Below are 16230 nucleotides of genomic sequence, written 5' to 3'. Positions count from 1 at the left end.
CTGGTAACAAGGGGAGGGTCCAAGTTGGAGCTCACCGATTTGACTTAAACTGTGTGAGCAGAAGCAGGTAGGTGCCCCTTCCAACGTCCTGAAATATCTCGCCTGAGTGGGCCCTTGGAAGCGAGAAAAAGCTCTTTAAACTTTAGAGCAGAGTTAAAGAGATATTGTTCAGCGGTGTGGCGCAGTGGTCATGCGTATTGTCTGGCAATCTGCTCGCTCAGGTTTGATAACAATTATCACTTTTTTTAATTAAATTTTTTTATTTCTTTCTAATATTAAACTATTAATTACAAAATTAAAATTTATTTCAACTGTTTAATGAATGTATTTAAAATGAATCTATTAATTTTAGTAAAGTTTACTGTAATTTAGTAAGTTAATATATTTAAAATGTAATTATTTGAAATGCTACATTTTGGAATTGTATTTAATGTAGAGCGTGCTCTGTCCTTTTGTCCTTCAATAGCAACGTTTAGCAAGTGTTTAGCAATGTTTTGTTCTCGTTATATACCTATTTCATTCTTTTATTTAATTCTCTTTCGTGCATTCCGAAAACATGGCTTTGGCAGCTTTTTCAAATTCCCTATAGTCAGCAATTACTATAGGTACCTTTTTGTCCTAAAGTTTGTAACAGTCTCTACAGTTGTAAACAGCGTCTCACCACATGTCTGCAGTGATATGTCATAAAAATATATTATTTTATTGGAAATTGGAAAAAAAAGTAATGTTTATTCTGATTATATTTAAAAAGCAGCTTGCCAGAATTTCCATGAATATTTATTTTATTCAAAACCATACCAAATTATGTAATTTAACACTGCAATTAATCGATTAATATTGTGAGAAATAAAATTATAGAAAATTTAAAAAAAAAGCAGTGGAAATGGACCCCGAGCCGGCAGACCGCCACTGCCAGACAATGTGCTTGACCACCGTGCTACGCCGCTGACTTGACAATCTGTAATAAAATAGCCCAGAAACTCTACTTTAAAATATTTAAAGAGTTTTTTCTCGCTTCCTAGGGCCCACTCAGGCGAGATATTTCAGGACGTTGAAAGGGGCACCCACCTGCTTCTGCTCACACAGTTTAAGTCAAATCGGTGAGCCCCGATTCGGACCCTCACCTTGTAAGACATGGATCAAGAGTTCAGTCCCCTTAATCACTAAAAATAATACGGAAGCTAAATGCATGTTGTTCTTACTAAAAACATCTGCTTCTTTTGTCCAAACCACAAGTTTTTTTTTTTTACCAGGGTGTTTGTAATGGTTACATTGATGCTATTTTAAGGTGTAATGGTTTTGATTAAAAATATACATGTTACTATTACATTTGCATACAAAACTGCCAATATGAATTAAGATTAAAATGTACCCACATTTCTTAAGGATGATGTCTCACACATTAAAGACATTTTACAAAAACTAAAATATAAGTTTTTAAACTAACCTATAGGATTATTTGTGCTACAAGCATTAAACTACGCTGAATTTGAGAATGTGATGCATTATTTACATACAAATTCTTTTCAATTCTCACAACTTCACAAGAAATAAGTTAACTTGCAAAGTAAATCACACTTACTGTTGATAAATTAAATGTATAAAAAATACACCTCGGCCAAAATGGACGGACATTCTAAAAAGGATGCTCAAAAAATTCGAGTGACTCACTTCATGTCACAACATCCTCCATGTACACAAAACAGATTAAAAAAATAAAGAGTTCATTTTTAGTATAGCTACATCAATATTCCTAACCATCCTGAAACTTATTTAATCAAAAAACAATAATACTGAAAGGTATAAAGGAAGGTTCATAGGCACATGTACACAAGTACAGTATTTTAAGCAAAATATGTAAAATATGATGCTTACAAGCAGTAAATTCATAAGTAAATTCTTTGATACCACAAATACTTCAAATAAGTATCAGAATCAAAACACTAAAATTTTAAACTACCAATTCATATCTTCATGAATCGAAAAAAAAAAAAAAATTTAAGGTGCATATCAAATTTAATTCAACCTTGAATTCAAGAAGAACTCAAATATAAGACCCCCACCCCGAATAAAAGACAATCTTAAATATAACACAAAATTAATTATAAGATTAACTCAAGTGCAAAACACCTCAAATATGAGAAATACTTCATACAAGACCTCCAGGAATAAAAAGCCTCCAATTTTGAGACAACCTTGAAAGCATCACTTTTATATTAGAATAAAGTATTTGAGCAGGAGTACAGTGTTTATAATATTTTGTACTCTTGAATTATAAATGTATGTGTCTATTTATCTATACAGGGTGTATCAAAATTCATGTTACAACGCTTGAGGGTAGAAAGCTCTTATTATTTGCAACCATTTTTGCCAATAAACATGTTGCCGGAAATGCGTAGTTAAGCCCCTGTAGCCCCAGAAAGAGTCAGCGTAGGCAACCCGTTGTAGAGTGTTATGTTGTGGATGTGCGGGCGTTTGAGTAGAGAAATAACCTTTTTAATCGTGGCACAGATTTTAATTTCACTCTGAAACTCGGAACATTCCGCCCTTGTGCTTGTATCCGGACTCTCCTCAAATCTCTGAAGTACATCTTCTTCAAAACTGGGAGTACGAACCCTGCGTGGAGCACCAGCATTTGGTCTTGTGACGGCACATGTACCAGAATTTAGCATTCGCTGAGTAAGTCTTGCAAACATGGTGTGAGTTGGAATCCTACGACCCGGATATCGTTCTTCGTACAGATGACGGGCGGCTCGTCCATTTTGTCTAGCTTCCCCGTAAACAAGCAGCATGTCCATGTACTCACTAAACGTGTACTCCATTGAGCTCCACTAAAACGTCGCCCTTTTCAGAACCACAGCGAAAGAAATGACACCACGAGTTTACTTGTATGACAGAACAGTCAACGACAGACCACCAGTGATATCAAAACACACTGCGACACTGCAATGTCACGCTGCGCAGTGCTATGGCACGGCACGAACGGAAGAAAATTGGTGAGGGCGCCACCAACGGAAGTAAAAAGGGGCGAGGGTCAGCATTCGACATTTTACAGTCCTCTTGAGCGCTGCCCGGCGTCGTAAACACGTAATTCATCACAGCATCATATGTCTCGTACCAAGCCCAACGGGTTGCCTACGCTGACTCTTTCTGGGGCTATAGGGGCTTAACTACGCGTTTCCGGCAACATGTTTATTGGCAAAAATGGTTGCAAATAAGAGCTTTCTACCCTCAAACGTTGTAACATGAATTTTGATACACCCTGTATATTTAATAAACACAAAGCAGTAAAAAAGGTTAAATCACTACAATGTAAGTCAGGAACAAAAATAAATTTTGAAACGTTGAAACGTCATGTAAGTGTACTGCAATGATTATGACGTGTGATAAACGGAAGCTGTAGTCGGTGGTGCAGGCCCTACAGCAGGATGAAGCAGTTACGAGCCTGGACACACGTGCAGACTCAGCTTGGAAGAGAATCATACAGCCACTGTACGGTGCTGGGGAGAGTTGGCCCTCTGCTGTCGTAACTGGCCCTCAAAGTCTTGCAGATTAACTGTGCCCGAGTTAACGTCTGAGCTGATCCTAAATGTGTTTTACCAGAGTTTGGTAAACGTGGATGTAAAGCTGAAATCACGAAGGCAGTCGAGGCATTTAAAACGCATGGGCAGGTGCTGGCTTGTAGAAAGACTGTGCCAGGGGTGCAGCCTTATGAGGGACGTGAGGACGCTGCACCCTCAGAGGCCTAAATCACAACCACAAGTGATCTGAAACCAATCTCTACGGCTCCACGCACCGCAGTGCTGATGTGTCTATCCACAACGTAGGCAAAATTTACACCATCTATTCCATGCCATCATCTGAAAATCTGAAGAAATACAGAACCGAGGTTCATAGCTGAGCTCTGGGCAACACAATGGCATTACTTTAGATTAAGCAGTTTGCGTTCTGGTGATAACGGCAGCCTAGGTGTCATCATCGAGGTAAAACGAGGGATGCAGAGATGTCTGCAAATGAACCTGGATGGCACAATCAAGAGATGGTGGTGTTGTGCGACACTGCAAACACGGGGTCAGCAAACCTCCCTTGTAGTGTGTGAATGCCCTTACGGGCCGAATGGTTCCCACACTGGGTAACTTTGACATCCATCTGCCCCTTTATCAGTCCATCTCACAATAGGACCATCAAGGTCCGTGCAAACCCACATCACGGACCCCACCAAACTTGGTTAAACGCCGAGAATAAAAGCTGTCCGAAGCATTTTCGAGGCCGACTCCACGTTTAAAGGACATTCCCCAACTAAACCGAGAGACCGACACTTCACACACACACCTGACAACATCACTGCAACGGCGATGGCACCAGCAAATACACTCTGAATGGCTGATACAGACACTGCAGATCACTGCAACTCTAAAAAACGTTTACACATCCATGAATGCTACGCACGTGTACCCCAAATGATGCCCGGCTTGGGCCATTCAACGTCGTGCTTAACGTTTTTATAGGTCAGTTTGATTAATAAATGAGAATGGATAGTCATTTCAGGATCGGAACTCGCAAGATAGTGGAACGGACCCACAAGGCCAGCCAGCTACAGAGGAGGGAGGGAGGGAGGGAGGGAGAGAGAGAGAGAGAGAGAGAGAGAGAGAGAGAGAGAGAGAGAGAGAGACGGCCATCACACAACTGCACGGCACGCCAGCCTAGCACAGCGCGGCGCGGTCGCGCGGGCCAGGCACTGCCTCCAGGTGAGCGTGCTTCCTCTTGACGTGTACGCGGACGTAGCTCTTCTGGGTGAGCTTGACGGGGCAGTAGGGGCAGTTGAACTGGGGCTCCTTGCCGCACTCCAGGTTGAAGTGGCGCAGCATGGAGCTCTTGTAGCGGTAGAGGCGCGTGCAGCGCGGGCAGCGGTACACGTCCTCGCCACGCCCGACCGCCACCACCTCCTGGAAGCCCGTCAGGAAGTGTCCGCCCAAGGGCGCGTCCCCCGGCGCGCCTGCCAACACGAGAGCTGCAGTCAGGTGCCGCCCCACCCCTGTCGCCTTCACACCACACAAACCCTTCACTCGCTAGTTACGCAACTTTCCAATGTCTTAAACTCACTCCGGGAAAAAAATACACAATCAGTAAATCAATTCTACAGACACACAAAAAAAAAAAGGTAGTACGTAAAATGCATATAAATATCGCAAACACATTCAAATTACCCACATCTATGATGATCCAAACATTCTCAGATAACAAATATTCAGATTTTGCACCTGGAAATTACATGCAGTTTTAAACGTCCTCTTATTTAAGAAGAGAGTAGATTTAAAATTCACATTAAAGACTGCACTCTTCTAAATTGTGGAAGAACAAAGTATTCAAAGAGTAAGTTACTCCAAACAAGTGTAACTGTAAAATAAGATTGTCCTGGTTTTGTGTTATTAAAAGTAATGTGAGCAATCAACTGTACTATTTAATGTACATATTTTAACTTATGTAACACAAATTAGGTTTTTCTCTTGTCCATTAGGCTGATTGCTCTGCTGTTACACCTGTATTCAGTAGTTAATGTACGCAATTGGTTTGTTGTGTCGGGATTGTGGTTCTGTACTTCAAGCACAGTAGATATCTAAATAAACAATGATTCATAATCTACAAAGAAAATAGCAAAAAGGCAAGCAGATGAATAAGAAACAGAGTCTGCTTTATAATCTTACAGTAAAATGGCTGTACCTCAGCAGCCCCATGATCAAACATACCTTATGTCTCCCACCAGGTTTTTGTGACACGTCCAACTCTACCATAGTAACATATAAATTATGAAATAATTACGAAAACATTTATGAAATCATGCAAATAATTATTTGCTATATATTACTTTTTTTACTTTGCTAAACGAGTGAACAACATTTAACACGATAGTTAATAAATAAATTTCTCACAAAATTTGTTCTTAAACTTGCATAGTTAGTATAGTCACAAACCATTAAAGAAATTAACTACTATTAGAAATTATGTGCATGTGTGGGACATTATAGGAATTCATGGGTAAAAATTACAAATATCGTATTCTTTTGAAATATTCTTTTATAATAATAACTTATAACAATTAACACTAAAAAAAGTATGCATTTATAAGCAATGTGCAGCAGTGATTGTTCTGTAGGTTTACAAAACACACAAAAAATAGTCAATCATTTAAAAAGTGGAAAGCATAATCAGTACCAAAACTTACATTAGATTCATAATAAATACAAAAAAAAGAGCCAAAAGTTTTCTTTTTCTTTTTAAATATCGTAACAGACAAACATTTTAAATAATAAAGCTATAAAAATTAACAAACTTTTTTTGATTTTAACAAGCTACCTACCTATAACACCATTGCAGTTCCAAAAAATTAACTTTAATTTAAGGTGAGCATTTAAGCTTACACAGTAGTCCTGGAGCGAGTTGATTATAGTCTCCCACCAAATCTTTCATGAAAAATATAAATCAAAGAATAAAAATATTAGATCAAATTTAAAAAAAATCTTTAATAGTGTCAAATTCTAGTAAGAAAATTTCAAAGTAAATCTGAATTGAGTATAAAACTGCATAGAATATCAGATGACTAAGAGTAAAGTAATAAGGTAACAAAGTCTAGTATGACCTTAAATAGTTTTCATTGAGTACAAGACACCCTTAAAACCAAATCCACCTTGAGTACAAGCTAAAGTTTAACATGAGAAAATATTAAATTGTTCGACATCTTGGATAACAAATAATCTCGACTTGAATAAAATGATTAAAATTATCTGAAAAAGACAATTCAAAATAAAATAAAATATGGAATATAAGATGACCTGAAATATTAAAGAAATTTAGTAAAGTAATACTGAGCATAAGATAATCATTAACACATTAACAATCTTAAATAAGAAAACCATAAATATGTGTATGGCAATATTGAGTAAAGGAAAATCTCAATTATAATATAGTCTCAAATTTTTGTTAACCTTGAAAATGAACAACCTAGAATATGCGAGATTGATGAACACAATCACATCAAACACAAGACAACCTCCAACAAACAATGCAAGTAAAAAACGAATGTGAGTATGCAGGTACAAAAAATTTTGATTACAAGACCTCTTTCATTACAAGATTACCTCAAGTGAAATACCAACACTAAAAAAAATTGAGTACATGTCAATCTAAAAAAAATAAGAAATGATATGCAACATAAATCAATTACAACCAAATCAACAGTCAAGGAATTATCTTGGTATCACATGTTGAGTTTGTTATTTAATTTTCATTTAATTACAATTAAGTGATTTTCCTGTAAATCTATTCCTAAAGCTTTTTTCATTTTTGGGTGACAAATTTTCTCAACAGATATTTACTAAATACAGTATTATTTTTGAGCCTGACACAAGCGTTCATAAACATGAACATTTGAGTGACTTTTTACTACTATTATATAATCTTTAGTAAATATCTGTTGATAAAATTTGAAATGAAACTCAAAATGCAAGAGCACTATCATGATAAATGTATAGGCAACCCGTTCAAGCACTAGACTGACTATTAATATGGCCTAAGATCTATGATGACCTAAAGGTACAAGATAACCTATCTTAAAGAAAATCTCAGACATAAGATGATTCAGTTTCAAAATAATGTTCAGACATATGTACTTGTGTTAGATATTCTACTTATTTGGCAAAATTAAAGTAACTGAAAAGTTACTATGCATGCTAAAAGTTTATTTTCACGAATCACGAGCCAGACAGTAGTACAATATGTATGACCTTTTGACTGCAACCTTTAATTCAATAAAAAAACTAAAACATAGAATGAAAACCAAAAGGAAGATAAAGCGCAGCATTTGTCACATTAAAGAGAACCAACTGGTAAATATCATTGACTCCGTGTTCTAACACAGTTTTCTCGGACAATAAAGTAGAACTAAACCTTAAGAAAGAAAACCAAATTGCAGAAACTGTTTGCTGGCTACTACACTTAAAAAATATGTAATAGTAGTTATAACTTTTATTTCAATAATAAAAATACATAAGCATATTTTTTTAAATGTTTTGTTATATTAACTATTTTTCATTTCTTTGTATATCTTGCATGCGAACACAACCTGACAAAAACATGAATGCATTTTGATTTAATTGCTTTAAATTTCCTTTGCATGGTATGCAAACTAAAATTTAATCCTCAATACATTTCAGAAATTCTTCAAAAATTATAAATATAAATTAATAAAGTTGATTGCAGTATAGTTCTAAACAACTTAAAAACCATTAACGATACATCAACTGGCCTTTATTTTTTTTTTGGGAAAAATGTTTTAACCTATATAACATTAATAAATAAACAAACAACAAAGACACTACAGAGACCCTTAACAACACTAATTAATTAATTAATCACAAATATTTTTTAAACTTAAGATACATAACCAATGTGTCAAAATGATTGCTATATTATAATAGTGTGTTATTAAATAAATTCAAGTAGAGCTCCAATTTCAAATGAAAGAAATACGTATGTAGTAATAGCTTTGAAAACTATTCTTTTATTTAAAACAAACCTACCATATACACAGGTTACTTTGTCCCACTTTTATAAAATCTTTTGTTTTATCTTATTCTGGAAAATAATAAATAATAAGCATTGGAGTTTAAAGGTAATTGTTAAATTTTTTTTAAACATTAATAATATAACAAATATACTTTTTATAGTACTTTTATACTATTTTTTAAGTAGACTGTAAGGGTAACTTCGTCTCACATCAAATATTCCTATCATAACATACCATAACTTAAGATATTATCTAAAAATATACTAACCAGCATCAGTGCTACTAAAAGTATTACGAAGTATGCTAATGCATCAGGCCTGGTTAAATTGCCAGTTACCATGTTACTTTAAAGCAATGTAGCACCCATGCTTCAGACTTGTTTTTTTTTTTTTTTTTTTTTTTTTTTTTCCATTTTGGAACAGAGCCTAAATAACCCACATTTTCAGGAAATTTTAACTTAAAAAATATGCTTTGGTTAACAAATTGCAACATGATGCTAACAGCGGTGTATATGAGGTATACTAATTTTGTATGCTAGTTTGCGAATAGATGCCTTCAGTTTGTGTAATTATCATAATTCAAATAAACCGATAAGTGCATGAATGCAGCCAGCGACATCTGCACGGCTGGAACGGGAATTAGATAGCGCTGCGATAGTGCCCTGAAAGTGAATGACCGGTTGAAATGTTACCAAACTTTTTCAGCTGGTGGCCCACATTTCCTTACATGAACACCTCCACGGTCTATCGATCCATGGTGGAGTAAAAACCTTATTTGTATCTAAATGTATGTGTGTGTATATTACATACATATATATGCTTCTTTTAAGATACCGATTGTTTATTGATAAGCGATTCGTGTTGTGATTTGAAAACGGTTGACAAAATATAAGCACTTTGTAGCAGAACAGTTATTTATTTGATGATAGATGTGTGTCTGCGCACAATTCGATGGTTGTTGATGGTTTCGGGATGGAGTCGCGACCGCCGGCTCTAGACGAAAGGGGCGGTGGGAGCCAGGCGGGGCAGGTGCGTCTTCTCCACGTGGCGCCGCAGGCTGGTCTTCTGGGTGCCGCGGTAGGAGCAGTGCGGGCAGCGGAACTGCGGCTCCTTGCCGCACTCGAACTTCCGGTGGCGCTGCAGGTTCTTCTTGTAGCGGTACGGCCGGAAGCAGTCCGGGCACGAGAACACGGGCGGCTGGCCGCCCGCGATCAGGCCGGCGATGATTCTCCGCGTGGCCCGCTGGCTCCAGCCCACTGCAACAGCCACCGACCCGCTGCGAAACACGCCACCTCCACCCGTGCCCGGGGTCGCGTCAAGTGCGGGTGGTGAGTCGTTCCCTGTGCCCCACACGGAGCACAAACACATGCATGCTCCTGTTCTTGGAAGCTACAGACACAGACACACACACACACACACACACACACACACACACACAGTGATAAATATCTTCCAACCCCTAGGTACTGACTTGTAACAACCCAGATTACAGCCTTCCTCGTGCAATTCAGCAATAATAATTTATGAATTTTTTCGTCATATTTCAGGTAAGATTGAAAGTTTTCTCCCTTTTTCAAAGTTATTGTATAAATAATTCTCCGGGTTTATTGTTTTTATTTTTTAAAATTCACAAATTTACATATGAAGTATTTTTTTTTTGCTGGCTTCTTTGTGTGGGAAGGCATGCTGACGTGATTTTCCTTCATTTTTTTCCACGACCGAGGTTTTGTGTGAGTCACGATCACGGGAGTGCGAGAAAGATACAAAATTGCTGCATCGTGGGAACGGAAGTAAGCATTTCGTGGAAGCTTTTGCTGGCTGAAAATTACGTCAGCGAGCCCAGAACACTGCCCGCACAAGGGAGAGGAAAGCTGTAAGATCAGTCATTGTCCGAGCACCAGGCCGAGCGGTTGTTGTTCGAGCGGCGGGCCGAGCAGGCCGTGGCGGGCGATGGCTCAGTGTCATATGTATTTTTGAGGAACCGGTTTAACTTTTTTTTGTGCGCTCTGTCCGGAATATAGTGTAAATTTTACATGAATAAATAAAACAGGTAATACATCGAACATTGTTTAAAAAAATTTTTCTTTCTTCGTGACCTGCAACCTGTATGTTTCACTCATCACCAAATTTGAGCTAGCCGGAGGTGGTGAGTGGTGACAGACAATATATGTCAGTATTGGGCCATTATACCAGGGTTGGGGGAAAAAACAGGTTTTTTTAAACCAAACCACCCCTCTTTTTATTTTGTTTTATCAAAGTTTTTTTTTAGGTTTAAATCATTTTTTTCATTATGTAATTTATTTTGGTTTTCAGCATGTTCAAATGACAGCAATACAACATCCCGCTTCTGACAAGTTAAACAAAAAAAGTTATATCAAAGAACTGACAAATGTGGACATCTGATTGGGACTTACACCACAGAAAAGGTATTTCCCCACAGGAAGATGATTCTCCACTGAATGGGTGTTTCCCACAGAATGAGTGTTTACAGTACAGTCTGGGATTTCTCTCAGAATAGTAATTAACTATTTAATATTTTTAATTTTAGAGGTCTATTTTGCTGGGTATAATTTACAACTTATTCAGATAATTCAAATAATAAGATCTTGGATTAATATATAAATTTGTTTCTGTAAATCACAATAATCATTAATGAGCAAACTTTTGTTATTATTAGAGTGAAATAAAAATTTTCATTAAAAAAAGGTTAAGAATTTATATTTAAAAATACCTTATTTATTTATTATTGTTATAAAAACCACTTGGTTTAAACTATTGTGGTTTCAATCAGCTAATACGTGTTATGATTTTGGTAAATGGTTGGTTTAAGGTTTAGTATTCATGTTAACTATGGTTCATATACCCTCTGGTGCAATTAAAATTTAAGGAGTTGTTAAGAACCCCTTTACTTCACCCCTTCACCGCCATCAGGGGTGCAACAACAGGGGGGGGGGGGCAAGGGTATTTTGCCCCCCCCCCCCCTCTGAAACCTTGAAGTGGTGGCGGGGGATCGATGATTCTTTATAAAAAGGTATATTGCCCCCCCCTTTGGAAATGTAGTTGTTGCGCCCCTGACCACCATCAAGAGGTATAAAACTATTTCTACCAAACTGTTATAAAAAAGATATTGCATTGGTATTGTGTTGGATAAAAAAATATGTTGACAGTGATAATGGTTGGCTATAAAATGGGCCAACATTATTTTGACAATGATACATTCACTTCTAAACTATACCTACCCAAAATAATTCTGATTTTATCTACTCAGCTGTTTATGAAAATATACAGACACAAAATAAGACCAGAATACATTAGCACAAATAAAATCAGCTGTAATTATTTTGGGCTGAAAATGGCATGTTTTTAGAAATCCCTTCATTAGCCCAGTGCCTTTAATCTGCATTTCGGTGTACATATTCAGTATCCACCAATTAAAATATCTCAAATCTAATTGAGAGACAATTTATGAAACTTTGCATGTTTTGCTGCCAATCATAGGAACTAATTCAAAAGAAGATTTCAAGTGTTTTGTTACCTTTTAAAGCATTGATAACAGGATCAAGGTAAAAATCACACAAAGAAAATGTAAACAGAAAGTAAATGAATTGTACCATCTCGAATTAGGCCTATTTTTACTATAGGTTAAGAAGTGATAGCATTTTGCAGCAGAATGCATTAAGTACAAGGGTGTGCACAAGGATGGTGGGGGGAGAGGGGTGAGAGGGGGAGGATTCACCCTCCTCCTCCAAAATCCTAAAAAAAAAATCTTTCATCCCCATCAAAAAATATAAAGAATTTGAAAGCAAGCAGTAGAAAAAGTTAATTATCCCCCCTCCTTGAAATGAAATTCTGCGTACACTCCTGACTGAGAGCGACCTAAAAACTAGAAAAATGTAGTGTCGCCGAACTGCGTATCACAAGTGCAATTCTTGTAGCACCAGCAAATGGAGTCAGTCCAAGAAAAATACATTGCTTTAATTATCACTGATAAAGGGTGGGTGCACGAAAATATCAAGAAATTCTATTAACATGCAAGAGTTGGTTTAACTTCTTACACACACAACACTTGCTTCTTCATTCGCACAGTGACAAACTAAAATCATTAATATAATGCTATTTAAAAATATACTTTACAGTTCAATATTATAACACATTTGTCTGCTGTTTACACCATTTTGTGGCCTCCACCTGCGTGTCAAACCAGCATTTGACCCCGCAGGCGAACACAACTTCGTCGTTCTCTGTCAGGAGTCGCAAAACTCAAGCAATTCACGCACTGAGCGCGCGACCATTAAACACAAGCAACACATTTCCGACTCTCCTGAGTGATGGTCTCAAAAGAATCTACAATGTTATAAATACCAAAACAGGAGAACTGCATGGAAACGACTGAAAAGGTAAACATTACTAACCCAATATTGGTCATTAACATCAGTGGGAAAATGCGCAGCTTTATTAACCAGCTAACTCGGAACAAAGTTATACAATTTAAACTACTCTAAAATAATTTTTTAGATCTCTTATATTGTTTTTATTTTTGATCTGTACTTATTTAATGGCTTATCACCCACCACACTGCACTGACTGGAGACCGCACTAGCTCATTGCAGTTCACTCCTGGAGAACTACAAACCACATAGGATGGCACATGCGGCAATTGGCCAGAGCTCACCAAGCGCAGGTCAGGCATTTTACAGAATTTGCTATGAGTTCATGTGAATGACACACAGCATAGAAAAGTTGAAGCTATAATCAGCCAATGATGAACTAGGTGTACAGCGAGACTGAGTTGGAAGCTAAATGCACATTATATATTAATGTTTTCTTCCTGATTAACCTGGTTTTTTTTTACTTAACAAGTCACTACATGGAGATCTAGAAGCAACAGAGTGGAAGGAAAAAAAAAATTATGATGATAAAGTGAAGGTAAGGACACAGTTTGAGGGCCAGACAAAGGTGGCAGCAGATAAATTAGCAGATTAATCTTTAAAGGTTATAAGTACAATTTGATATGATTACATTCACTGTTACCTGATCCAAACAAATTCACAAATTTTAGTTCACTTTGTCTTATCATTTTACAATAAAATATTTACCATTAAGTAAAGTATTTTAAGCATACTCTGACTGTTTACAGTAAATTTTCGTCTGATATGGTTGGTTATTTTATTCAAAATACATTTGGTAATTTTTTTAATTTGAACTGTGGTAGGATCTGCAATCAAGGATTTAGGAGATTGATTGAGGTTGAAAAAAAAAAAAAAAAAACACAGTGAAATTTGTAAAGATTTTATTTTTTTTTTACTTTCATATGTACGATTCTGAAGCTAAATAAGTTTTAACCAGATGTCATATAGCAAGCAAATGCAAGTGGTTGATGTAGACACAGGTCAGAAGTACGCTCAGGGTGTTCACAACAAGCAACGAGGAGGGTGGCAGCGCTACTGGAAGGAATGCCGTCTCATCACGTGCTTCTGCAGGTTGCTCTTGTACGCGGATGCATACGGGCAGTACGGGCAAGTGAACCGAGGCTGCTGCCCGCACTCCACCTTCAAGTGGCGTCGAAGGTTGGACTTGTGGGAGTACGCCCGGCTGCAGCTCGGGCAACTGTACGGGCGGACCAGAGCCACTGGCACCGCACCTGCAACCAAAACCGACGACACGTTACCACGTATTCCGCAGTGCGGTATCACATCACTGACCTTCGCGCACAAGTGCTTTCACTAGCAACAGCAAGTACTTTAATGATGCTTCTTCTTCCGTAGCAACCAAATTGTCAAAGCAAGCACGCCTTTACAGAAAAAAATAAATAGCATTTGCCATCCTATTTGTGCAGTAATACATATTTGTGAAGCAGTAATGTACTGCGTAACCCTATGTCATTACGGCATCTTTAAGAGTCTCCTGATATTAAGCAGTGGTGCAAAGTTACTGCTGAAACTTTCAGCCTAACCCTAAAGCATTGATAAGCCAATTACCTACACTTAAATCATAATCAATTTTCATGGAAAAAGAAATTAAATTCAGATAAACCTTCTTTCGCATAAATTTGTTTCTGGCAACATTTTCAGGGCACAAAAAGGGTGACAACTACTATAGACAGTTATAGTTGAATGACCAATTATGTGGCTTTATGCATGTAGACATAATACTGACAGTTAATGTTTCATCTGCAATGCTCTTTTGAGTCACAGTAAATTGAAACCAATTGTTTGTTCTTATACTCATTCATAATGTTTTGTGACTGGACTTCATTCACAATCTGTGTGTGAACTCATTAAATAATGAAATATTTTGTGTAAAGAAAGAGAGCAGTTAACTTCTAAGTTCACACTAGTATCAGTTTATAAAGGTTTTTTTTTCCAGTGGAACAAAGGGAATAAAGGAGGCAGGAAAAATAAACAAAGCATTTGTCTAGATTTACTTTCAAGTTTTTATTTTACTAAATCTTTCTGTCAAATACATAATGAAAATAAAAAAACCTGTGAGATAAAGAGGCAACAACAAAGTGTTATCAGTAGTGCTGATGAGTTATTACACTCACTTCATACAAGCACCTGCCTCATTGGCATAGAAATCACAGCAAAAAACATGTTGCGAAACCAATAATTTTTTTTAACAATTGAAAGATTTTATTTGCAATGTCTTTCTACAATATAAAAGCATATTTAAGGAAAACCAATAATCAACTTTAAAGACATCTAACATTTAACTTTCATCTGACAAGCATACATATCTTACAGGCAATTAGGCTCTGCAATCTTTGATTTTTCTATCTTTTTGCCCTAATTATATATTTTTAACTATTTACCCAAATTTTCGGCATGTTAAGGCATAAATCATATCTTCCAGACCTTCTGTATCTTGTTGCAACTACATATTTACTAATAGACTCTAGTCTGTAAACTCCGCAATGAATAACTTATTATTTCATGTAGGCAACTACAACTATCATGATAATCACACCAGTTTACAAGATAGCGTTGACTTCCAAAAGTAGCCAAAGCTATACACTATACCATGTCAAACCAAAAAATTTATCACGGAAGTTTTATTGCAAGTGTTATCAAAATATATGAAATTGCAAGATGGTGAGGCTTAATACCCTTTAAAACATACTGTTACATGAACATGCATAGGTAATAGCATAGTATCAGAAAAAAAATAAAAAATAAAAATTGGTTGTCTGTAAAGTCGGTTTACGGACCATAGTTTAACGTGACGTCATAACAAAACATTGATGAAATGATTGCATACTTTTATGAATAAAATTGAATCATTTTTATTGAATTATCACTATTTTGTATGGATACAAAGGAGGAGTGAAATGAAATCTACAATTTAAATGATAAATTTACTTTTATTTGCACTCATTAAATCAAATATGTTTATTACTTTAACGAACAGATTAACTATAAATTTTATACATGTTTGCTATTTAACTTCTTCCAATCTGTGTTATTCTGTTAAAAATAGGACGATGATAGGTAAAGTAGGAAACAAACGGGAGTGTTTCAAGTTTAATGTGCCTCGAAAAAGTCAAATAGATGGTTGTTCCAATCGAGTGGAAGAGAGATAGATGCGGTGCAAGTGTACAATGAGTGTAACGGGACACAGCGTAATGGGACAATGTGCATAACGGGACACTTTTTTGTGCAAGCAGCCAGC

At 36.6% G+C, this 16230-nt stretch overlaps 1 protein-coding gene across 31 annotated transcripts in view; it reads right to left on the bottom strand.

Annotated features, from left to right (window-relative positions):
• LOC134534196 (longitudinals lacking protein-like) overlaps window positions 1–16230 on the bottom strand; it is a 287153-nt gene that overhangs the window by 135154 nt on the left and 135769 nt on the right. The window contains exon 5 of one of the 31 annotated variants that reach the window (XM_063372380.1): window positions 3241–4996. The exons of 28 other annotated variants lie outside the window; for them this stretch is intronic. In XM_063372380.1, the coding sequence (XP_063228450.1) occupies window positions 4704–4996 (293 nt within the window). In that variant the 3' untranslated portion in view covers window positions 3241–4703. Of the gene's footprint in view, window positions 1–3240; window positions 4997–8009; window positions 9819–13835; window positions 14204–16230 lie in introns of those variants that run through there. 2 more of the 31 variants (XM_063372386.1, XM_063372419.1) reach the window with 2 other exon arrangements.

This window comes from Bacillus rossius, chromosome 7 (assembly GCF_032445375.1).
Source record: "Bacillus rossius redtenbacheri isolate Brsri chromosome 7, Brsri_v3, whole genome shotgun sequence".
In the NCBI taxonomy this organism is placed as follows: Eukaryota; Metazoa; Arthropoda; class Insecta; order Phasmatodea; family Bacillidae; genus Bacillus; species Bacillus rossius.
Note: the sequence above shows the minus strand (reverse complement) of the source record. Positions and strands in the feature narration are given on the sequence as shown.